The sequence below is a fragment of the Hemicordylus capensis genome, chromosome 2, assembly GCF_027244095.1.
Source record: "Hemicordylus capensis ecotype Gifberg chromosome 2, rHemCap1.1.pri, whole genome shotgun sequence".
NCBI classification, from domain to species: domain Eukaryota; kingdom Metazoa; phylum Chordata; class Lepidosauria; order Squamata; family Cordylidae; genus Hemicordylus; species Hemicordylus capensis.
This window is the reverse complement of record NC_069658.1, coordinates 257,560,714-257,585,521: the sequence shown is the minus strand read 5'-3', so window position 1 is coordinate 257,585,521 and position 24,808 is coordinate 257,560,714. Positions and strand designations below refer to the sequence as shown.

General features: G+C 45.2%; 2 protein-coding genes across 6 annotated transcripts in view; one reads left to right on the top strand and one right to left on the bottom strand.

Moving 5' to 3' along the window:
- LY6G6F (lymphocyte antigen 6 family member G6F) overlaps positions 1–2,721 on the top strand; it is a 29,617-nt gene extending 26,896 nt beyond the window's left edge. For 2 of the 5 annotated variants that reach the window (XM_053288292.1, XM_053288293.1), the window contains exon 7: positions 645–2,721. In XM_053288292.1, coding sequence (XP_053144267.1) covers positions 645–935 — 291 coding nt within the window. In that variant the 3' untranslated portion in view covers positions 936–2,721. The remainder of the gene's footprint in view (positions 1–644) is intronic. The other 3 variants (XR_008314554.1, XR_008314555.1, XM_053288294.1) reach the window with 3 other exon arrangements.
- Positions 2,722–6,833: 4,112 nt separating this feature from the next.
- The window catches only part of LOC128347348 (sperm acrosome membrane-associated protein 4-like), a 38,753-nt gene continuing 20,778 nt past the window's right edge, over positions 6,834–24,808 (bottom strand). Inside the window, exons 2-3 of the mRNA XM_053301837.1 lie at positions 12,877–12,990; positions 6,834–11,047 (exon numbers count right to left, since the gene is read on the bottom strand). Coding sequence (XP_053157812.1) covers positions 10,836–11,047; positions 12,877–12,990 — 326 coding nt within the window. The 3' untranslated portion in view covers positions 6,834–10,835. The remainder of the gene's footprint in view (positions 11,048–12,876; positions 12,991–24,808) is intronic.

The window sequence follows — 24,808 nt, the reverse complement described above, 5'->3', positions numbered from 1 at the left end:
CAATTTTCTCTTTCTAAATAGAAGCAAATGTATAGCTTTTGTGACTGCAGATAAACACTTGAAAACGTGTGTGTCTGTGTGTGTGTGTGTACCAACACCACCACCACTGCCGCCACCCACAAATTAGGATTCACAAGTCTGCGGAGGGCTGAGCAGGACTCAAAAGAACAAAGAGTGTGGCCTCAGGGCTTTTTGTCCTGCCTGAGAGCCAGCTGAAAAATCTGTTATGCACAATAAGTAAACGTGAACATTTATTAGTTGATATACTGGTGACACAATATGCATAATGGATCTACACCAAATTCTTCTCTCTTAAAAACTACAAATAAAGAACAGCTGTTTCGATGTACAGATGTCAACTTCAGTGTTCCATGTCTCACTGTTTAAAATCCACACTCTTATATCCCAGATACCCTCCCTAAATCCAGACAGGCACCTGATATGCACATGAAAAGGGGGAGGAGGAGGGGAAGGTGGAAACTGATGACTCACAGCTTTGCCTGCTTAACACTAACTCTGACAGAAAAATGAAGATTTATATAATTGATTCTGTCACAGAATTCCAGCTGTTTTGATGCAGTGTTTGGTTACCTTGGCTGTTTTTTCAATAGGCTTATTCATATCACTGACAATGTATATTACAGGTATTTCTGAACCACGATACATGGTTCGAGTGTATGAGAATATCCAGGCCAGATCAGAGATGCTGTGACAAGCAAGAGAAAGATCCTGTATACCATGAGTCAGTTGATCCTGGACTCCAGCTGCTAGTGTTTGACCATCACGGTGTTTTCCAACTTCAACTTTTTCCAGATTTTGTGTGTTTTTCCAGTAGGGAGTTCCTACTCTGTCAAAACTTCCCTAAACCTTTACTGTATCTATACTTCTACCCTCAGATAGAAGAACCCTACATAGAAGCAGTGTTTCCACAGTGAAGCTGTCTGTTTTATTTTCCATGTAAATAATGACTGTTTGTGTAATATTTCACTAAAATCCAAATACTGTCTATTGAAGGTGGCCATCTTTTCAGCATTAGGAGGCCTGTAACAGTTAGGGCTGCCAAATGATCACAAAAACCTACCCTGACCTGTTCTTATGCCTTTAATGTCAGCTTGACTAGCAGTGGTGAGCAGGTGAAGCCGTGTGGGGCATGAAGGTTTTGACTGGCTGATACCTACCAATCCAGCTGACATTAAAAGTGCAGGAACTGGTAAGACGTTGGCAACCCTAATAACAGTTTTATAGCAGACAAAATTCCAGAGGTGTAGCTTGTCATGGCAGAGTTTTGCAGGGGTTTAAAAAGTGATTCCTGGTAAAATGTCCTCATTTATACAACTGCTTGTATTGACCCTAAATTTGAGATAACTCCCTTAAAAACAGAGGTTTAATACAGGTGATAGATAGCTGTAAGTACCCAATAAGAACAGGGCTCTGAATTTAAGACGACCTCCCAATTTAGGGGGTTGTCTTAAAGAGGAACTTAGAAAAAACCTAGTGTTGGATTCAGGTAAATACAGTATCAAAGTCAGAGAAGCCACATTTAAACAGATTTCACTCTTTCTGCTGAAACTTGAAATGGTGCTCAGTGTAATATATCAGACATTTTGAGCATATTTACACCACAGACATAAGTGTTTAACAGTCGTTCCTTTAAGCACGTTCTTCATATTTCATTGTAACATAGAAAACTGCCTTATACCAAATCAGACCATCCTCATAGTCAGTCAAGCAAGCCCACTAATAGCTACTCAGTAAGGAAGATCGTATTCAGTAAGGAAGATCAAAGGAAGACTTTGGTTTGGGGCGGTATAAAAATCAATTAAATAAATAAAACAAATAAAAAATAAATGCAAAGCAGATATTCTACCACTGAGGTATGGCCCCGTCCCCTAAGGGGGATCTCTTACAGCATTCACATGTACTCACCCATCCAAATGCTAACCAAGGCAGACCCTGTTTAGCAAAGGGGACAATACATGCTCACGACTACAAGACCGGCTCTCCTTGTAGAGAGGGAACCAATACTGAAAGATTGACTGTTCTTGAGCTAGGCATAGTACATCTTCCTCACCCAGTAAACCAGTAATCTTTTTGTTAATTATTATAAAATGTCATGATCTATTTTTATAAACTTATGCTGCCTTCCATCCCATTCCCTGTTTTCTTCAATATACCTCTGCTGTGGAGGAGCTGGCGAAGAGCCAGGCAGCTGGTGGTAAGGTGACTTCTCCCCTCCCCCCACCCCTGCCTGCCCCTTGAACCTCTTTATAGTTAGGGATCCCTTTTGCTTGTAAAAGGCACTCAAACCCGGTTCAGCCTGGTTCGACAGCACGAACCAAATTGCAGGCCAGGTCTAATGAATTGGTTTGTGGACCAGCGGTTTGGTTTGAATTTGGTTCAAATTCAAACTGACCCGCTGTGGATGGTTCAGTGCACACCCCTATTGAAGGCTTGCCCCGGAATTTTGAAACACGCTTCCTAACAAAATTAGTGCCTCCCCTTCTCTGGATGTTTTAAAGAAAAATCTGAAAACTTACCTGTTTAATCAGGCTTTTAATTTATAGTTTTGAGTTTAGAGGTTTTAATCTATATTTTAAATTGTTTAAATTGTGTTAAATGTTTTGATGGTTACTGTGTTTCAGATTGTAAACTGCCCAGAGATCTGTATATGGGGAGCCTATAGAAATGTGCCAGATAAATAAATAAATAACTTGTATGGCTTGTAGAGGTCAGCTTCATGCATCTATATATCTGGATCATTTTACTGTACACATATGCATGTTCCTTTAGGACACAGATGGCTCAACTGATGGACTGAGGGCCACACCCAGCCCACACACTGACTTTTTGCACCTCCCTGCCCTGTCCTCATTGCATTCCAGGTTGGCAAGAGTTAAGCCTGACTCCTACTGGTTCCTTGAGCAACTTCCTTCAGAGAGCTGTGCCAGCCAAACTAAGCTTCTGCCCTACTTTTCCCAGGTGCTAGATGAGAAGTTTCCTGGAAGCCTGTGCATATTCACAGGGCTTCAAGAGCATGTTCTCTTCTTACTTGGGCTGGGTGTAGTGCTTAGCACTGCATGACAAGCTGCTTCTATCCTGTTCGCGGCCCCAGATAATGATAGAAACCAAATTCAAACATAGGAAACCCCCAACAGGTTCTTTCTAGGGATATGCATGTAGTGTTTCGTGCACATCTGGGGCAGTGGAGAGTGGACACTTTAAAGGGAGGAAGGTGGGTATTGCCTGCCCCTCCGCTACACCTTTGTTGCCCTCACCATCCCAGAACGGTGCTGTTTGTATTTAGCAGCTGGGCTCTCTGCTCAAGATGGCCTCTGCACATGCTCAGATGCCATTCCCTGGTGGGAACAGGGAGCTCCCTGTTTCTAAGCAAATGCAGCTGGGCAAACAGAGAGCCCGACTGCTAAATGTAAACCGTCCTGAGCGATTTTTGGAAGGGCGGTATAAAAATCATTCAAACAAACAAACAAATAATAAATACAAACAGTACCGCTCTGGGGCGGTGGGGGGCAGCGAAAGTGTAAGGGAGGGGCAAGTAAGACCTGCTTTCCACCCTTTAAAGTGCCCTTTTGCCCCCAGCTGAAATGATTCGGCTGTGGCAGCTCGAAGTTTTTCAGCACCTGGAAATAGAAGTGCCCAAATGCTTTGAACACATCCCTAGTTCTTTCCCCTATCTGCCCTCTTGTTTCAAGAAGGTAGTGTGAGGTTTCCATCTGGGGAGCCCTTCAATGATGATGAATCTGATGATAAATCCCCTGACAAGGGGCCCGAGAGGGCTTTGGTTTGGTAACTCCCAATGCGGACCCTGAGGACCAAGGTGCCGTCAGCCAGTCCTGACATGGAACCCCTTGATGGGGATCCCAAGAAAGTCGTTAGCCAGGATCCTCTTGACGGGGACCCCAAGAACATCCTTGCTGAGGTACCCCAGCTGTCTCCACCATGGACCCTAAACTGGAAGACTCCCTAGAACACAGCACCATCCCAAGTGCAGCCAGTGAAAGCACAGCCCCAGTAGGAAATGGGGACACTTGAACCACAGACTCTGTCCCCTCACCCTGTGGGAAAGAGTGACTGCCATCATCACGAGGTCCCAGGGAGAGCTGCCAAGCTCTGCACTGAAGAAGTACACGGTTGGCTGCTCAACACCTCAGCTTGGAATGAGGCGGGAGGGAGGGATTCTTCAGAGAAGGCAACAGAACTTGGGCCAGGTGTCAGGACTCTAAGGAGTCAAGTAAAGTGTGGAGACCTGCTAGCTTCTACTTAAACCTTTGCAGCTCCACAGGTCAGTTGCTGTTCCATCTGGCTCGTTCTGACCCTACCCAACCACCTTGTACCTCCCAGATCTGTCTCCAGCTTCCCAGAAATGTTCCTCGACTCTCTAGCAAAGCTCCCTCTAACAGGGATTCCCAGATGTTATCGACTAAAGGTAAAGTGTGACGTCGGGTCGGTGTCGACTTCTGGCGCCCACAGAGGCCTGTGGTTGTCTTTGGTAGAATACAGGAAGGGTTTACCATTGCCATCTCCTGTGCAGTATGAAATGATGCCTTTCAACATCTCCCTATATCGCTGCTGCCCGATATAGGTGTATACCAGCGGGGATTTGACCCAGCGGCCTCCGGCTTGCTAGTCAAGTCATTTCCTGCTGTGCCATTATTGACTACCACTCCCATAATCCCCAAGCAAAGGCTATTGCAGGTGGGGATGCTGGAAGTTATAGTTAACAACATCTGGGAATACCTGTTAGAGCAGACCTGCTCAGTTTAGGCCCTTCAGCTGTTTTTGGACTACAACCCCCATAATCCCCAGCCACAGTGGCTAATAGCCAGGGATTATGGGAGTTGTAGGTCAACATGTGCAGGAGGGCCGAAGTTGTGCAGCCTTGTGTTAAAGGGAACACTGCTCTTCAGCCCTGCCCAGTTTGCTGCTTTGGTCCAGCTATCTCCAGTCCAGGCAGTGAGTCATGTCTGACTTCCTGTAACTGCACCCCAGCTGCTCCATTCTCCTGAACCTGTAACTGCACCCCAGCTGCTCCATTCTCCTGAACCCATGCCAGCCCTGCAGCCTCATTCCAGAAGGGGACTTAGCGATGAGCTAAGGACTGGAGATAGCTGGGCCAAAGCAGCAAACTGGGCAGGGCTCAGCAAACTGGGCAGGGCTTCTGACGTCCTCACCACACAAAATAAAGGATGTTCCTAGAAGCCTTTACAAAAATGCAGAGTAGGGTTGTGTACAAAACTGGTTTGCCTGGTTTGGTTTGAGTCCAAAACAGACTTGAACAGAACCGGGTATGTTCAGTTGCGTCCCCGCCGCACCGGCGAACAGACACCACTCCCTGGCTCAGCTCAAATTCAAGCTGGTTCAGGGGTTCTAACGTAATAATAATAATAAAAATTCACTGCCTCCGGGGGGCACTGCTGTGTGTGTGGGTTCTTCTGCGCCCTTGCCACCGGCTGCCCCCGCCGGTCTTTTTACCCATTCTGGGCCTCTCTGCACTGGTGGCTGCCATTTTGGAGGCCACCGCGCATGTGCGCTGGCCATCTGTGCGACCAGTGCGTATGCACGGTGGCTTCCACAATGGTCACCACCAGAGAGTCCCAGAATGGGCCAAAAATGGCCTGAACCATTTTGATGTATCTCTCAGCCTAACCTAACTCACAGGGTTGTTGTGAGGATAAAAATAACCATGTACACCACTCTGAGCCCCTCAGAGGAAGAGCTGGATATAAATGTAATAACTAACTAACTAACTAACTAACTAACTAAATAAATAAATATTGAGACAGGGAGGCCAGCGGGGTGGGGAGAGGGGCCTGGTCATTACAGTGCCCCCCCGAAGGTGGTGTTAAAAAAATTGGTTTTGGACATTAGAACCCCTGACCCGGTTCCAAGTCCACTGGGGGTGGGTGGGGAGTGGTTCGGCTCAACCTTGAGCTGGACCAGTTCAGTGGCACATCCCTAATGCAGTGGCTTCTGGAGCACATGGAAGGAGATATTCTTCAGTGTGGAAGACTCATGCTAAGCAGCATGGGGCAGAGGACATTCTTCCCAGCTAATGTTCATGGAGCAATGGTAACATATGGGTCTGGGGAGAATCTGACCATCCAGGTTGAGAGCTGGCCATCCTTGTTCAGGATGTTGGGCTTTGCCACAATTATAGACGTTCAGGCAGGCACTCTAATGCTTTAGCTTTATGGATGTCAGTGCTCTCAGGGGGCTGTGTGCATGCAGGTGTGCCTTGTCCTCTCCTATGAACTGAAAAACACTTTGGTTGAGTGTGCAATGGGGGGTTGTGCATTCTGCATATGATCTTCTGGTTTCTTCCAACCATTCCAGAGCCTGGACAATCCTTCAGGACAGCCCTGATCAACAGGGCTGGTCCCTCCATGAGTTGAACGGAGTCAGCTCAGGTGACAGGCTGACAGGCTATTCCATCTGGGAGCACAATCCCCCAGACATTGCTAGCCGGTGCTGTTGTTGCCACCACTACTATAGATGGCAAGAAGAGGAGAAGAGATGCTCAAACATAGCTCTCGCCTCCACTACTGCTTCTGCTCCCCCACCCTTCTCCTTCTCAAATTCCCCATGAGAGGAAGAATACTCATGCTTGATGACTGGCCATAACTCATTGTCAGTTGCCAAGTAAGGTGTAGTGGGGCAGGAACGGGGCGGGGAGGGGCAGCATTTGGCAGCCTGCTTCCAGAGCCAGGAGGCCCTGCTGACCAGAACTCAGCTAGGTTGCTAGATGGGGGTTTGCAGAAAAGCCTGCAAGCTCCGATTGAACAATGTGAGAGCAATGAGAGACCTTGAGGCAGAAGAAGCGAGCATCAAACCAAACTTTATTTGGCACGGATTCAGAAAAAACAGAACAGCAACTGGAGCCTTGCCAGCTGAAGCATTGCCGGTCTCAGAGATGCCACCAGAGGGAAGCACTGTATACAGGGCCAGCCCAAGCCCCCACCAATATCTGAGGCAGCATGACAAGGGACTGCTCCATCTTACAAGGCACCAAATCAGCCTTTCTACTTGGTGGCAGCTGCACACCCTCCGTTACCCAGTAGAGCACTAATACCACTGTTGCTCTCCCTCCCTCAGGCTCTTCCTTTTGGCCAGTAGTGCACCAGCACCACTGCTCTTCTTCCTCTTGTTCCTACTGTTTCTGATAGAGGGAAAGAGTGTGGAAGAGGAATGGGAGATGAGAGTGTGGGCTAGACTGCTGTAGCTTACATTCTCTTCTCCACAATTCTTCTTCCTCCTGGTTCCCACCATTTTAAAAAAGAAGGAAGGAGAGCAAAAGAAGAAGAGGTGTAGCAGTCCACCACTGGTGCACTTCTGGGTGTGGTAGGGATGCAGTTGTAGACTGCACGGAGGTGGCTGGCTGCATGGGTTGGATGTAGACTGCATGGAGGTGGTTGACAGGGATGGGGATTGCCTCCCGGCCATCCGCCACCTGAGGCAGCGACCTCAGTTGGCCTCATTGGCGAGCTGGCTGTGACTGTGACTGCAAAGCCATCTTGCATTTGCCTGCCTGGGTGGAAATAGTAGCGATATTTGCTGAAAGATCTGCCTCCAGATGTTTTGGGGCAAGTAGCAACCCAAAACAGGGAAGCAGATCACTTTTAGAGATTACAGACTCTAATCTGCCCCTGGGGAGGCTACTTTCTCCATATCTGAGATATCTTAGCAAAAATATCTTTAGAGTACTGTAGAGTAAATTCATTTTTATTTTGTTTTGTAGCAACAGCTTTAGAATTAATATTTTTTAAAAAATGAATGCCATTGTCAGGTGCACATGATAATTATCTTAGGAAAATGAGGCAATGTTGAAGTGAGAAAGAGGGCGAGGGAAAGAAACTCAAATATGTGGAATCGTATTTATTTTTCTAGAAATGAAGATATTCTTTAGAGCTACAGTTAATTTAAAGGGAAAGTGTCTCACATGAATTCCAAAATGTTTGGATTTCATATGAAATCTCAGCCTTCAAATCCAAATTTTGAAATGTATAAATCTGAATGAATGTTCAGCTCTTTGGGGGTAAGGTGCAGGTGTGCCTTTGAGTTTCATTCTCTTCCCCGCATCCACCTCTGCCCTCCGGAGCAAAACGTGAAACTCTAGTATCTAACCGTCTATTCCTTAAATAGCAAATATTTCTCAAGCTGTTATTGCTGATAAGGAAATAGAAAGTGATTTTTTGATGTAATTTTCTGGGTAGCTCCCGAGCTTTAATAACTAAATATGAATTTTGGAAGGGAAAATGTTATCTCAATTCATGTACTTGGATTTTCATGTGAAAACTAAATTTTGAATTTAAAAAACTGGTAATTTGAAACTGATGCAAAATTTTCAATTTCAGCTGTACTTCAGTGTAAGGAAAGACATAAAACCTATTTATTTGCTCACTCCAGAGTCCTGAAATATAGCTTTTGGAATGGTCTCCAGATCTTTATTTATATTGTTGGCATGAAATGGATGCCTTGTTGGCAGAACTGCTATTTGTGAGAAACAAATTTAAGGAAGCCAGAAGAAACCTGCTGAATCAGACAAAGGATCTGCCTAGTCCATCACCAGTTGCCTAAGCCCACAAACAGCATATGAAGGCACGAGGAAGGTCTGAATGTGGGGCTTGATAGGGCATTTTGCTTGAAATGCTGCCCAGCCAACATCTGAAGACAAGATTCCAGTAGCCGAGTGTGACTCTGAATTCTGAAGTACGTGGCTGCACACAGGCATGCCTACAACAGCTTGTGGTGTAGCTGGAACAGAAATGGAGGCTCAGCTCAACAATCCTTCCAGATGTGTGTGCAGAGCAGAAGTTGCACAGCTGGATGCTTGCAGAACAGTTACAATGTACATTTAGCACCCATCTGGGTCTAAATGTTTGCCTTATGGACAGACAGTTGTGGAGCTGTTATATTTTGATCAGTGTACTGGCAACATATATAACTTGCATACCTTTAAAAAAAGACATTTATCAGTTTGGTTGATATATTTGGTTTCCGTATTCAAACACTGGCATCTGCTGAAGGGCACACCCCCAATGCCAAAAAAAAAGTGCACTTTGGGGCAGGGGGAATATCTACATTCTGGAATACTTCCTCAATGAAACGTTACTGTCATCAGAAGCATCCCCAGACGAGGCTTTTAGCTCTCTTTCCCACAGGAATTGAGGGTGTGTGTTCGCACATCGGCTGGATTCATGTCGAAGTCTGTGCGAGATATTGGGGAGCACTTGACACACAATTTGGCTTTTTCATTGTGCATTAGAGCCTAGCCTGATATATGTCAGGGGTAAAGAAAGCCACAATAAAGCCGCAGTAAAGCTTGCTGTCTGGGAAAGATAAAGAATCAAAACAGGATGAATCCCAGAGCCATGCTTAAAGCAAGGAGTGGTCAGCATATTTTGTGTGTGAGTTATGAAAGTTGACCACAGGCTCTTGGGAGGGGCATAAAAAATACATGTTGATACAGTAAGTGGATTTAAATGGAAGAACTTGGAGTGCTAATGAAAAAAGGGAGAACAGGAAGGAAATAAAAGCAGGAGGAACTGTAAATGGTTGAAAAGGCTGAGAAGGAAGAGACAAAGAAAGTTTAAGCATATATATTAAGAAGAAAAGGAAAGAAAGGGATTGTAATGAATGAAAAGAAGTGAGAAATGAAGGGAAAACAAAAAGTAATGGAAAAATGAAATGCAAGAGAAAGGTGATGAAAAAGAAGGATGAACGATAATACAAGATTCAGTTCCAGGTTTTTATTGCCCTCAAAGAACTCCACTGGAGGAGACTCTGGCTGACAACAAAGGCAGGTCTCCTACAAAGTGAGAGTATGTCCCAGAGTTCCTTGCAGTGGTACACCCCCACCCCCCCCACCCCTCACTAAGTTCACTCTTAAAATGGTTTGGGGCCTTAGCAAGTGGCTGACCTTGTTGGCATTAGCTTGGGATAAAGTTTATACAGGTGGATGGAGGCACTTCTTTGCCAAGTGATTACCTATTTACAACAGTGTGGCTGCAAATCACTTGGTAAGTGAGCCTGGATGACCAAACTAACTAGGCTTGAGGCCCGGAGGATCTATTTTGTGTTTTTACAAAAACCTTGAGGTACACCAACTGAGGTACACCAGGTGTGAAATTGTAGCTCCAGGAGGTGGACATACACTTAGAATTAAGGCACAGGGTGCCACTGAGCACATGGTTGGCTCGGGAATTTGCCTACAGTCCTAGGATGGAGCTCACAGTCCTTGCCACAAAAACCCATGCCTGGTTTTTCCTTGAACTTTCTTCGTTTCAGCAGACTAATGTGGATCAAAGGTGACTCTGTTTTGGATATTTTTAAGCTAATGGGAATCAGAAACCCTTGTGATCTACTACAAATTGCCAAGTGGACTATCAGCAGATGATATTTCATTCTGTGTTGGTTCACCCTAATCTATATCTCCTTGTGGAACTTGAGCAAGATGTGTACTTGCTCGAGTGCAGATGTGTGGTAAAGGGGATGGTAAAAATTGCTCATTTGTGCATGAATACCCAGAATGAAAGAACCAAGGTCAGGGATAAAGAGACAACAGAAAAGGGAAAGGAAGAGAGACTTTCTTCTCCAAACACATCTCTAGTCCCCCCAAACCTTTCCCACAACCAACGTATACTTAGTTCATATGTTTTAAGATAGCAAAGGATTATGAGGAATACAAACCTCAATTAATTAACAAATGCCTCTTAAAGAGGAAAAAGGAAAAGGAGGGGAAGAGCTATTTTACACAGTGTTTGGTAAATTTATTGTCCCCCACTGTAGAAACTGCTTGCTCTCCTTCCTGAGGAGAGGGATTAGAGGAAGCGAGTGAGCCAAACGCCCAACATAGCCAAGGCCATGGGCAGGGAGAGCTGGGCCGAGGGCACCGTGGCAGCCGAATTGCAGAAGTCGCCTTCGCAGCAGTTAAAAGTGGTGACGTAGCTGACCCCTAGGAAGGATGCAGTCTCGTTCTGGTTGCATTTCTGCTGATCGACACAGTTCCTCTTCTTGATAAGCTTGTGGCCAGCTACAGGAAGAAGACAAAGCTCATGAGGTGGGCAGATCTAGCAACAAGCATGCCTGGGCAGCTGCCCTGTGCTCCACACTTAGCCCCCCCCCCCAACTCATACCACTTCTGTAAAGGTTTGGGGCAGAAAGAGAAATAACTGGCAGACCTGGAGTAAACACAGGTCAGGCTGGAGACTGACAGTGGTCTTTGGGTTAGTTCAGATACTAATTTTGTCCACACATACAAACCATTGCATAGTATGCAGATCCCTCCCTCTGTCCACTCCTAGCATGCAGGTGTGTGTGTGTGTGTGTTTGTATGAACTGCTCCTCTAAATGAGACCCAAATATTAGTTTTTGGACTGTGTGTAGAGGAGTGCTTCAAATGAATACTCATTTACTGTTGCAAGATAAGCAGTTTTACAGGAGGGTGATTTTTAGGAGAGGAGGGAGGACAGTAGACCATGATCCTCCCCCCTCCTGCCATGTTTATTACTAGATAGTCCTGTTGCCACAGTCACTACTCTTTCTAGGGGTGTGCACAGATTGGTTGGTGCAGTTCGGTCCGAATTCAGATTTAATTCGGTCCGAAGTACAGATCCACAAACCATTTTGGCAGAATCCATCGGCTGGGCCAATGAATCAGCTCAAACCAGTTTGTGATCAAACCGCTTGAACTGGCCCAGTTTGCAGTGGATTGGTTCGTCATCAAACTGGTTCTGCACATCATTAACTCTTTCTACATACCTCTAGCTTGGCAACCAAGGGCAGCTGTTCTTTCCCCCCCATTACAGCCTCCAATTGCAGACCCACAAGTGCACATCTTTAATTTACATTTACAAAAACATCACTGCAATTAAAACCAGCAACTAAAACCCCAAACAAGCCTGAGGGAATAAAAAGGTCGTCGTTTGGTGTTGAAAAATTAATAGCATAGAAATTTCAGTGGTTTTATAAAAAACATCTCCCACAGGAGAGCTGGTCTTGCGGTAGCAAGCATGACTTGTCCCCTTTGCTAAGCAGGCTCCACCCTGGTTGCATATGAATGGGAGACTAGAAGTGTGAACACTGTAAGATATTCCCCTTAGGGGATGGAGCCATTCTGGGAAGATCATCTGAGGTTCCAAGCTTCATCCCTGTTATCTCCAAGATAGGGCTGAGAGAAATTCTTGCCTGCAGTTTTGGAGAAGCCACTGTCAGTCTGTGTAGGCAATATTGAGCTAGATGGTCTGACTCGGTATATGGCAGCATATGCTCATTTCCTTGGATGTTTCACAGAGTAGGGAACTTCCAAGTTTGCCTCAAAACTGATAACTTTATCTACAGTATGGTGATTGACTGATTAAGTGCCATCAAGTCGGTGTCGACTCTTAGTGACCACACAACATGGTACTGGAGAACAAAAACCCTGAACTTCCAACTTAAGGGTAGTCAGGTCTCTTGCTATAGGTATTATGGATGCAGCATCTAGTTGAGGCAGGATACTAGGAAAACCTTTTAAAAGGGACTAAAAGGTAGACTAAAAGGGAAAACCTGGCTTTTTGTTGGGGTGGAGTGTGCATACTTTGCACATGTGTGTACTAGACATCTCTACCTCTGAGCGAGGGAGCCAGTCTTTGTTCAAACTGGCTGCAGCCAGTCAGAACAAAGAATACTGAGCAAGCTGGACCAATAGCCTGACTCGATATAAGACAGCTTCATATGTACCTACTGGCTCCTCCCCTATGTTTAAAACTAATCTCAAAAGGCTTATCACAGAGAAACAGTGTTATGTTAGGAGACATAACAGGAGCTAAAATAGGAAAGCGGCGGGGAGGGGGAATTAAGAAGATGAAGCAGCCATCTTACCTGCTCTTCCATGGATGGTAGCACAGACCTGACCCTCTTCGCAGGTGACGGTTGAGGTGTGGCAGGGGATGTCAAAAACGGTGAATGAGCATTTCAAACATTGCAGAGCTGATCCTAGGGCAGAGAGAGAGAGAGAGAGAGTGAGTGAGTAAGTGAAGGAATGCAGCTGGTTGAGGCTTCCATGGATCAGCTGGAAGGACACTGAGATAATCTCAGTGGGGTTAGTGGCACTTCCCTTATGGGATGGGGTAAGCAGGAGGAATCCTATTCCTACAGCCTGTTTCCTGTAGGTTTTTGCAGAAAGCAGCAATGCCAACATTTGTACAGGTGCAAGGAAAACGTGTATCCTATTCCGGCTGAGCAACCCACAGTCTGTTCGAGCTATGGGCTGTTGGAAGCAGTGTTCCCTCTAAGGTGTGCACATGTGTGCATGCTCACATGGTTTTTGATGTCCACTCAGCTAATTTTAGATCCCGCTCAGGCTGAATCAGGAATGCACCACTCTGAATGCATGTGTGCACACACTGCCTTGATACTGCCGCCCAGAACAAAACTAATTCTTCACACAGATAAGAAAAAAAATAGAGAGGACACTGGTTGGAAGCCTTTTTTTTTTTTTTTTTTTTTGTAGCTGACACCCTGAACTTGAGCCTGCAGTGAATCTTGGTGACCTGAGAGATGTCAGGCAGGGGCACTGCTTCATGTCACTGACCAAAAGAGGGAACTACTAGCCAAGGAAGCTTCCTTGGGCAAATAGGCCAGTGTCAACCGATACCATCTGACCCTTATAATAAAAATGCTTCTGGGTCAGGCTCACTTGTTTGGGCAACTGGGAGGCTTTACACACAGGGCTTCTGCCCCGAATCTCCTTCAGAAGAGAGTGTATGTGTTCACACACCAGCCAAACTTACCTTGATGTCCCTTCAAGATTTTTGGTCCCACTCCACACACAAACCAGGCTTTGTGATGCAAATTCTAGCTTATCTTGACATATGTCCAGGTTTTTAAAATGCTGGTTTTAAGCTATTTTTTCTGAAAACGCTGGAGCAAATGGGAGAGGCACTGATGTAGAATCCTTAGCATGATAAGAGGCATGCTCTCTTCAGAAATGCAGATCTGTCACTGCAGGGAGGTCTCCCCCTCCCCCTTGGCTAGAAGGAAAACACTGATGCCTGCCTGTGGACTTGTTTCAAAAGAAAACCGAGAGCAGAGGGGAGGGGCTGCTTCCCTCAATGCTGCGAGTGTACTTCGAAGCGGCTTCGCTCAACGTTTACCCTGAAGCCAAGTGTGAATAACTCCCAGGAGGCTTGCTCCGGCTAAGCTGCGGAAGCAGCCTTTCGTGCCCCCACCCTCTGCTTTTGCTTCACTTTGCTCAGGAGTCAGGCCTCACATACCAGTGCAAAGTTGCCAGGGGTGGGGGGGAGTTTGTGACCAGTGCTGTAGGTCTTGATCAAGCATTCCTGTGGACTGAAGGTGGAAACGGCAAGCAGTTTCAGGAGACCAACAGAACAAAGACAGAATCTTCCTGGTCCTGGGAATTGGGTGATCTCCAAGAGCCAATCCCACGCCCCTGCCTCCTCAGCTCTCCTGAAATCTCTCGGTCGGTGCAATTCAGTGAAGGAAGACACTTTGCGCTTCTCAGCGGTTTGCCTTCCCACCTGCCTGTTGCCCCCTTTGCCCCAGATACTCCCACCTTTCCAGCTATGGGGGCCAGACAGTCTTCTGACAATCTTTGGTCTTGTTGACAGGGATAGAATTATGCTTAGAATTTATTTGAAACATTTGCACCCCTACTTTCCACCCGAGTTCAAAGCCGCTTCCTCCCAACAAATAATTAAAACAGCATTGATTAGCCTCTCTGTCACTGAAGGCTCCCCCAAATATTGCAACCAGCTTTCCTGGTATTCAGCCTCAATAATTCACCCCTCTTCTGAAATGAATGGCTGGGGGAAAACGGGGCAATAGGTGATTACTTCAGAAGAGTGGGGCTTCTCCCCCACTGGGCAGCAGATTAACAAGTAGCCCTGGGCTGCTTTCCCTTCTTTCTGTCTGGAACAATTCTAAGCACGCTTAGCCAGTCTTAATTTCCTACAGATGCCTTGCTTGACAATGGCCCTCCAAAGCTGCCTCAAAGTTTACTTTTGGCAGAATTTGGTGGTGAAACTCCAGAAACATTGAAAAGTCTCTGCAAAATTTTGCAAAGCTCATTGGATTCTTTTAAACTTTCCTCACCATTGTGCAGAAAGGCCCTCCAAGCGGAGTTTTCCTTACGGCAAAATGTGGAGGCAATTCTCCGCACATATGACTCACTCTGTTGGAAGCAGGGCAGGGCAAGGTTTAGATTCTGCCAGCACAACTGCATCCTGGAAACAGCAAAGAACCATTTTTTGCCTTTTTTGGAGTCCCCAGCCTTCATGCACATTTTAGAATGGGGCTAATTAAATGCACCATCCAGTTGTGTGCTGCCTTTTAAAAAGGCAAACATAGAAGACCTCAGGATGAGAAGGCCATGTGAAAGAACCATTTCAGTTTTGCACAGTAGTCTATGTGAGTGGTTGAGCTTATATCATCTTCTCAGGAGCCTGAAAAGTCTTAGGCCCATATGTACTAAAAACTAGGAGGGAGCAGAGCTGGAAGGAGGTTGCCACTTTCTATCCCGGACGGTAACAGGGGGAACTCTCCCCTCCTCGCCCTCCCACCCTCCCTGCAACCACCACCGCTATGCTCCATCCCCCCCTCCCCCCGGGTAAAGATCTTGGTAAAAGGGATCGCTCCCCTTTCTCCCCGCTCCCCGCAGCTAGTGCCACTGCCATGCAGTGGTGGTTGAGGCGGGGTTTACACTGCAAAAGGGGGGGATTTCTCCTCACCCCCCCCATCGTGATGGGAGGGGGCGGCTCCAAAGCTCTTCAGGTCTGGGCTCCCAAATGTCCTGGGTGCGCCACTGGGGTCAGCATGAGTTCCCAAACTGGTGTCTGAACTGCCCAGGATCTTCATCCACTTCTGTACCTTCCCATAAAGCCTATCAGCCTCTTTCTACCCAGAGCAGGATGACCCAAAACCTTTGAAATCAATGCGCTCCAGTTATGGAGAACATAAAGTTGTGCCATCGGGTCCGTGCTGACACCTGGTGACCACAGAGCCATGTGGTTTTCTTTGGTAGAATACAGGAGGGATTTACCACTGCCATCTCTCGTGCAGTATGAGATGATACCTTTCAGTATCTTCCTATATCACTGCTGCCTGATATAGGTGTTTGGGGATTCAAACTGGCAACCTCTTGCTCCCTAGGCAAGTTACTTCCCCGCTGCACCATTAGGTGACTACAGAGAACATAGGGCATGTATAAAGACTAACTCTATCCTCCTTTGCTTGAAGGTATCATTGACTTGAAGGTATTGCCCAAACTAGCCCAATGATTATTGGTGGGTCTCTGTGGGAAACAGGATGCTAGACTAGATAGGCCTCGGGCCTAATCCAGCAAGGCTGTTCTTAAGTTACGTTCTTATGAACTAGTTGAAGTCTCTGGTGAGCTCAGCTGCTGAGTGTTATTGTGGTGGCATATTTTGTGGTGACATGTGAAAAGTCAGCAAAGTGTGGATCCGCACCATTGAAAACAGCATATCTTAATTGGGTTGTTGATGTCAGTGATATTAGAAGGTGACTCACTGACAGGTAATTAGACACAAAGACCGTAAAATGTAATGGTTTGGGGCTGTCATGGCTTGTCTGCCTTTTGGGGTTGTGGTTGAATTGGCGGCCGTGAAAAGTGATGCTTCCAGACAAATGTAATATTGCAACACTGTTTGCCTGCAAGTCAGGTTTATTTCCTTTCTTGTTAATAATTCTGGGATCACCGGAAAAGAAGAACTGGAGGAGGAGTGCCGAGTCTGTGGAAGACCTGGAGCAGCTGCTTGCAGAACCAAGGCAGAGCTGCCTTGAGGTATTGTAATTACATTTGATATGACATTTCATTTCTAAAACACAATTCAGTCTTTCAGTTCTTTTTAAACACAATTTTCTTTCATAAGAACATCAGAACAGGCCTGCTGGATCAGGCCTAAGGCCTATCAACTCCAGCATCCTGTTTCACACAGTGGCCCACCCAATGCCTCTAGGTGGGAAACGGGATAACAAGTGGATATGTTAACTGCACAGAGACAAAAGTTTGGGTGGTATCTAAGTTAAATGAATGAATGAATGATGAATGAATGAATGAATAAATAATACAAGATGTAGATTCCAATAATAAAGTAATATTGCTAAAAGTCACACAAATTAATGCATGTAGTGATGACCGCTGTCATAGTTCGCTTGACTTTAAAGGGGGATTAGACTCATTGATGGAGAACAAGTCATTAAGGTTCACATGCTGCTGTTCGTTCAAATGGAGCAATGAGACTAAAACCCACAGAACGACGGAAAATTCTGTGTATAGAAAGGAAAGCTCCCACTCAAGTCCTCATCACACATTATGTCTAACACTTTTAGACATAAAATTATTATTATTATTTTATTTACACAGTCAGACAGGTGTTATTGAGTGGTTTGTTTTATCCAGACGTCGAGTCCTTCCCAAGGACCTGGGATGGCTGAATTTTATTATCAGTGTTGTTGCTGTTATTATAGATATCGTCGCAGAATATAGGCTGTTCCCAGTAAAGTTGCTTTTTGTAATTGGCTGATGGTGATTTCTGTGGCCCCTATGGTGATTTCTGTGGCCCCAACATTTTGGTGTTGAGGTGCTCTTCAAGTTGTTTTGGAATTGCACCTAGGGTGCCAATTACCAATGGGATTTTGGTCTTTTTCTGCCACAGCCTTTCAGTTTCAATTTTTAGATCTTTGTATTTTGTTATTTTTTCCATTTCTTTTTAGGGACATAGGAAGCTGCCATATACTGAGTTGGACTATAGGTCCATCTAGCTCAGAATTGTCTACACAGACTGGCAGCAGCTTCTCCAAGGTTGCAGGCAGGAATCTCTCTCAGCCCTATCTTGGAGAAGCCAGGGGGGAACTTGGAACCTAGATGCTCTTCCCAGAGCGGCTCCATCCCCTAAGGGGAATATCTTACAGTGCTCACACATCAAGTCTCCCATTCACATGCAAACAGGGCAGACCCTGCTTAGCTAAGGGGAAAAGTCATGCTTGCTACCACAAGATCAGCTCTCCTCTCCTCTTTCTTCTATTCTTCTATCCCCTGGTATTGCTATGTTGATTATTTTGACTTGTTTTTCTTTCTTCTCGACTACAGTTATATCTGGTGTATTGTGTGGCAGATGTTTGTCTGTTTGTAGTCGGAAGTCCTGTAATATTTTTGCATCTTCATTTTCTTCAACTTTTTCAATTTTATGGTCCCACCAATTTTTGGCTACAGGTAGCTTGTATTTTTTGCAGATGTTTCAGTGTATCATCCCTGCTACCTTGTCATGCCTTTGTTTGTAGTCAGTCTGTGCGATCTTTTTACAACAGTTGATTAGGTGGTCTACTGTTTCATCTGCTTCTTTACAAAGGCGGCACTTGCTGTTTGTTGTGGATTTTTTGACTTTTGGTTATTGCATTTGTACTTAGTGCCTGTTCTTGTGCAGCCAGTATTAAACCCTCTGTTTCTTTAGTTAAGTAGCCATTCTTAAGCCATTGCCAGGTCTTGGTGATGTCTGATTTTCCAGTTATGTTGTGCAAATATTGACCATGCAGTGGCTTCTTTTTCCTTTTTTCTGCTCGGTTCTTGATTGTTCTTTCTTGTAGGTCTGCTTTGTTTCATTGGTGTTGAATAGTTTCTCATTATTGACCATTTGAAATGAATCTTCTTCGCGGTACTTGATATATTCTTCAAGGCCTCTTTTCTCCTTCTCTACTGTTTGATGGACTTGCAGCATTCCTCTTCCACCTGAGCTGCGAGGGAGGTATAGCCAGTTGTTAGCCATTGTTCAATATCACCTCCTTGCAAAATGTGTTTGAACTGTTTTGATAGTTGTTTATGGAGGCTTGTTAGGTGTTTAAGCCAAAAGCCATGCAGTTCATCGTCGCCTGGTGCAGTCCAATTTTTTTATTTTCTTTGCTCTTTCACTTATTAATTCTGCTGTTATTATTAGATCTTGCATTTGTTGGTTACATTTTTCGACCTCTTTCACCCAGCCTGCTTTTTTATTATAAGCTATTGGATTATAGCTATTATAATCTATTGGATGATGATGATGATGATGATGCTTTTATTCAATTTCTGTACCGCCCTTCCAAAAATGGCTCAGGGTGGTTTACACAGAGAAATAATGTCTATGTACAGGCTACACATCTGTAAGTAGGAACAGTCATTTACATGTTACGCTGAATACAGGTACGGCAGTACACTGCCTATCTGCGTCCTGCATTTCAGGAGGCTTGTACCCAGGTTCATTTTTAAAATAAATGCAAGTACAGTCATTCAAACAACGTGTGTACTGACACCTGAGTGCAGGTACAACACAATTTCTGAATATGGCTAAAAACATAAGAAGAGCCCTGCTGGATCAGACCAAAGGTACATCCAGGGGCATAGCAAAGTTGGAGTGGGCCCTGCCTTCTTTTTCAGAGAGGTGCAGGGGGGCAAGCAAAGAGCAAGCTGTCACCCACCTGGTGGCCCCCCTCCCTCTGGGGCCCCAGGCCTTTGAGCCCCACCCCCCACTGCATTCAATCAATCATGTTTATTTACGGTCATAGACCAAAATTTACATACATAATAATACACATAATATAGTAGTAATATATACATAATATAATCAGGAACATGGACTCATCCTAATCAGCAGTTTCCCGTTTGCATAATCTGGTTTACCATCTGTTGTCTAGCCTTCTTAGCTGCCTCACAGAACTTAGCAACTTTAAATGTTACTTCCTCCTTCTGATCTGAGAGCAGATAGTTGACGTAAAATGCATCTGTATGACCTGGGAAATCAGTCAGTAATGAGGAAATATAATAAGTTCGTAAGTTCCTATAGATGAGACAGCGGAGTAAAATGTGAAAGATAGACTCCTGTTCTCCAGAGCCACAAGGGCATAGTCTCTGTTCTTTTGAGATCCCTCTAAATTTACCTTCTAGTCCCCCCGCTGCATTTATAGATACACCCCATCTAGCCCAGCACAGAGATTTCCAAACAGAGGCTCGGCAGCCCTATGACAAGGATGCTGTAGCAGTCTCCTGCACTGAGCAGTGGGTAAACAGCCTCCAAGGTCCCTTCCAACTCTAACTTTCTATTATGGTACTACTTCCTACAGCTGCCATCCAGATACCTTCAGCCATTCTTGCAGGCTTTCCAGAGGCAATTGTCCTCTTGCTTTTGTTCCCCTAGGCACTTTCCAGACTAGACCCTACAACGGGGTCAGGACGTATCTCAGAAGTGTGCTTCCACACTTCCTGCGTCATGACACCACAGCCCCTATGTGGACAGCAGGATACCGTTCACATTTCCAATGCCTTGTTGTGAATTTAACTGCTGAGATATAGAGCAAGGACGCTGTATATCCGGGGTGAAAAAGTTGTGGTTTTTTGGGGCTGTTAGTTGTTGTGAGACTGCTCCCCCTACTGTTTATGTTCCGAATGAGACTTGCCCGAACGGAGGCATTTTGCTGCTGATGAGCAGCTAGTCTGGAAAGCGCCACTGACATTCAGAGATACATTACCTTTGAACATGGAGGTTCCTTAAGGCCATCACAGGCAACAGCCCTTAATGACCTGTTCCCTATGAATGAGTCTAATCCCCCTTTAAAGTCAAGCGGACTGTGCTAGTGGTCATCACTAGATGCATTAATTTTTGTGACTTTTAGCAGTATTACTTTATTATTGGGATCTACATCTTGCCTTATCCACTTGGTATCAAGATGGCTAACAACAATGGTAATCATGAATCACATGATTCGCTTGGTGGAAGAGCCAAAATCCTGGGCCTGCTCTAAATTCTGGGGGACATGGCAAGGCTTGTGCCCACTAACAGGTGCTGGGGAGGATTCAGGGGCTGCCCTTTCATGAGGCAAGAGGAAGTGGCCACTTCAGGCAGGATGTCTCTTGCTGCAGCTGCTGTTCGGGCAGCTCTTTTGGAGCAACCTTGCCCTTGCAAGCTTTTCATGGACAGATTCTCCCCGCGCAAGAAGCACGAGAAAAGAGAAGGCTGCTGGCAACTTTCCGTCCTCCCCATGCCATTTGAAAAGGTTGTTTGGAAAAGAAGTGGGCCCTCACTTCCTTTTGCTATATTTACTGTGCCACCTGCTGGCCAGTACTTGCAAACCCATAACCTCTACTCACAGTATTTACCTGAATGTTCCACCTAATGTTGCAGTGGGGAAGTAACTTGTCTAGGGAGCAAGAGGTTGCTGGTTCGAATCCCCGCTGGTATGTTCCCCAGACTATGGAAACACCTATATTGGGCAGAGTGATATAGGAAGATGCTGAAAGGCATCATCTCATGCTGCGTGGGAGATGGCAATGGTAAACCCCTCTTGTGTTCTACCAAAGAAAACCATGTGGCTCTGTGGTTGCCGGGAGTCAACACTGACTCTATGGCACAACTTTTCTTTATTTACCTGAATAAAGACACTAAATTTAAGACGAGCCGCTTTAAAAATACAGGTTAAACCTGTATTTATCCGAAAGGAAGAAGACTCTGAATTTAAGAAGGCTCCCTGATTTCGAACAGAAAAGAACTTGGAAAAATCCTATTGTTGGATTCAGGTAAATACAGTAATACTTTAAAGTAATAAGCAAAAGTTACAAGTGGTGCAGTGAATGTAGTTAAAGGAAAGTTCTCGCACGAAAATGTGCCAGAAAAAAATGATGAGAAGCTACAAGAGATCATGGAAGCCTCTGGGACACATATGGACTTTGTGTCAGAATGGATAGGAAAATACTAAGGAAGCTTTAAAAAGGGCTCGGTATAATGCCGCTTGGAAAAGCCCAATGACTGTCAGGTCCCACTGCTGACATGCCATTCATGACCAGTCACAGCCCACCTAGGTTCTACCTGTAGGGACATCCTTGGTTTGGCTCTTTGATAAGGTATGTTTAAGATCACAGGTTATCAACCCTAGCAAAGCTAGGGGGTAGAGTTTCCAAGTCCCCAGAAGCTCAGAACATTAAGGGGGTAAAGCTTAGGAGCTGAGGGGCAGTGCTTCGTAAGTCAGGGCAGCCCAGTTGGGATGGGATGGATGCCAGTGAGGCAGGGAGATGATAGGCATAAGCGTGGTGATAACAGCAAAGAACTCCCAATCAGGCCAAGCAAAAAACAGCCTCTTCTCTTGATTCTGTCCCTTTGCCCTGAGCCTGTAGGGTTACCAACAGTCCCATATTAGCAGGGGCGTCCCTTATTTCAGCCCTAACTGACTATTCCATATGGCATGCCATTTGTCCCTTATTTTCAGCTAATGGGAAGAATCTATGGCTCAGATCAAACCAGTTTTTTTCACTAATAATTGAGTAATTAATGAGCCCCAACTTCTTTCCCTTCTCCCTCCCTACCAGAGAACTCTACAGTTCTGGCAGGCTTAGGGTTGCCAACAGCCCCATATTGGGGACATTTAATTAATTAATTAATTAATTAATTAATTAATTAAACTTCTATACCGCCCAAACTTTCATCTCTGGGCAGTTCATAAAACAATTAAAGCACATATAAAAAGTTAAAACAATGCAAATGGAGAACTTGCATTTTGGGTGGTATAGAAATGTATAAAATAAAATAAAATAAAATAAAATAAAATAAAATCAGCCATAAAATTAAAAACAGTTTTAAAAAGCTGGGAAAGCTTGGGTGAAAAGACAAAAACATTAACATTAGCAGCCATCAGTGATTGGCTAGCTTAGCATTATCCAGGTATCAGGATCACAAAAATCATGCAAGCAATGACTACTAGCTTGTCCTCCTGTATGAAACCTGTTTTTACTGGCTAACAACGCTTCTCTTTCTAGAAAACATTATTGCATCACACCCAGTTTGGCTAATCATGGTTATATCAATAAGCAGAGGAGAAGCAATCTAAGTTGTAACTTGTACTGTAGTTTAAGTTGAAAATGGTAGAAACACATACAGAACTCAGGCTCCCAATTACTCCCACATACTCTCCCACTCGTGTCCCTTATTTGGGCAGTTGAACATTGGCAACCCTGCCAATTACTCCTTCCTGCCAATTTACTCCTTCCTATTGAAACTTCAGGTCAAACCCTGGGACCCAGCAGCAACCCTATAAGGGATGGTTCAATGTGATTTTAAGCCTCACGGCTTATGAGAAAATCTCCTAGACTTTCCAAAAGGAAATGTTTTTATGTAACAAGTGTGTTGCACCCAATATCCCGTCTGCATTGTAAGAGCCTTGGAAGCCCCCTAAGAACAAAAAAAGAAAAGGCTGTCTTAAATGTGGGGAGACGGGTGGGACCTGGAAAAAAAACCATTCCATTTTCTGACTAAATATTTTTCCTCATGGGTTCTCCTCTGTGGGGAAAGAGAAGGAAGGAAAATATTGCATTAGAGTTGGGGGAAAAGGAAAAAGGAAAAGAAAGTGAGCCTCAGCTTTAAAACTGCTAACTCGGCAAAGAGGCACCTTTTAATGTGGTGATTTTCTTTACTGAGCAGGGGGAGAGTAACTGGCCCTATCCATCCCCGGCACAGTATCTCCAGTGACTGTTGCTGGTGTCTATTTTATGTTTCTTTTTAGATTGTGAGCCCGCTGGGGACAGGGATCTATCTTGTTTATTTATTATTTCTCTATGTAAACCACCCTGAGCCATTTTTGGAAGGGCGGTATAGAAATCAAATAAATAGATAGATAGATAGACAGACAGATAAATAAATAAAACTGAGGTTCAAAAGCAATTTACCCAACAACCCTCATCTCTTCCCTCTCTACTCTTTTAGACACTCTGATGTGTCTGATCAGCTGAAGATGAGCTGATTATTTTTCTTATTTTTCTTCAGCAGTAAACAAACCAGGTTCTTTTAATGAGCAATCCACCCTGCAAAAGGCACACAAATAAAACGCCACAGCCCCAAGTTTCTCAGGAAAAAATACACACTCAGGGTGTGTGTGTGGTATGAGAAGCTAATATAAGTGTGTTATTCCAGGGCAAAATAAGAAAAATCTGTAGCAGTTCTCATTCTGGAGCCAGGACAGAAAGCAGTCAGAGGTTTGCAAAAGCAAAGCTGGAAGAGGAGAATAAAATGGGTGCCCAGCCCGGAAAAAATAACTCTTCTCCAAACCTCAACTCTTCATGGAAAAACAGAACCTTTTCCAAGGCCTCAGAGAATGTGTTTTTCCTGCTTGCTAGTACAGTATGCCCTGTTTGTGTGTGTCCTTGCTTGCAATGAATGGTGATGGTAGTGATGGGGAGGAGAGGATTGCTGAGCTGAAAGATATATTTTCCTGATTTGGATTGCACAGGCATCAACATATGGTAGCTTTTCTGTTTCCTGCAGATCAGGAATTGGTGCATCCCAAATTATTCCTGCTGACAAAGACTATGTGCATTTGGTCAGGGCTGTCCTTAGAGAGCCTTGGAGGAGTGTGGGGTCCGGGGCAAATCAGCCAGTGTGGGGCTCCCTTCCAGTTAATTCTAATGGGGGTTAGAAGAGCAGGGCCTGGGGTGGTTGCTCTGCTTGCCATGCCCTAAGGACAGCCCTGCATTTGGTCAGAGTGCAGACAGAGCTTCCTTTTTAAAAAAAAAGAACCGGGGTTCAAGTCTATCCAGAAGTAGGGATGTGCATCCCTCCGAACCGGTCCGGATGGGCACGGGGGGGGGTTGTAGCTTTAAGGGTGGGGGGTAGTAGGTGACTATTGGTGCTCTATTGGTGCTCCGTACACGTGTGACGTGTACAGAGCGCGCGCGGCGGCGGTGGCGAGTGCGCATGTGTGCCAGAACGGGCGCATGCGTGTAGCGTACTTGAGCTCAGGAGGGCTAACGACGGGGCCAGGGGCG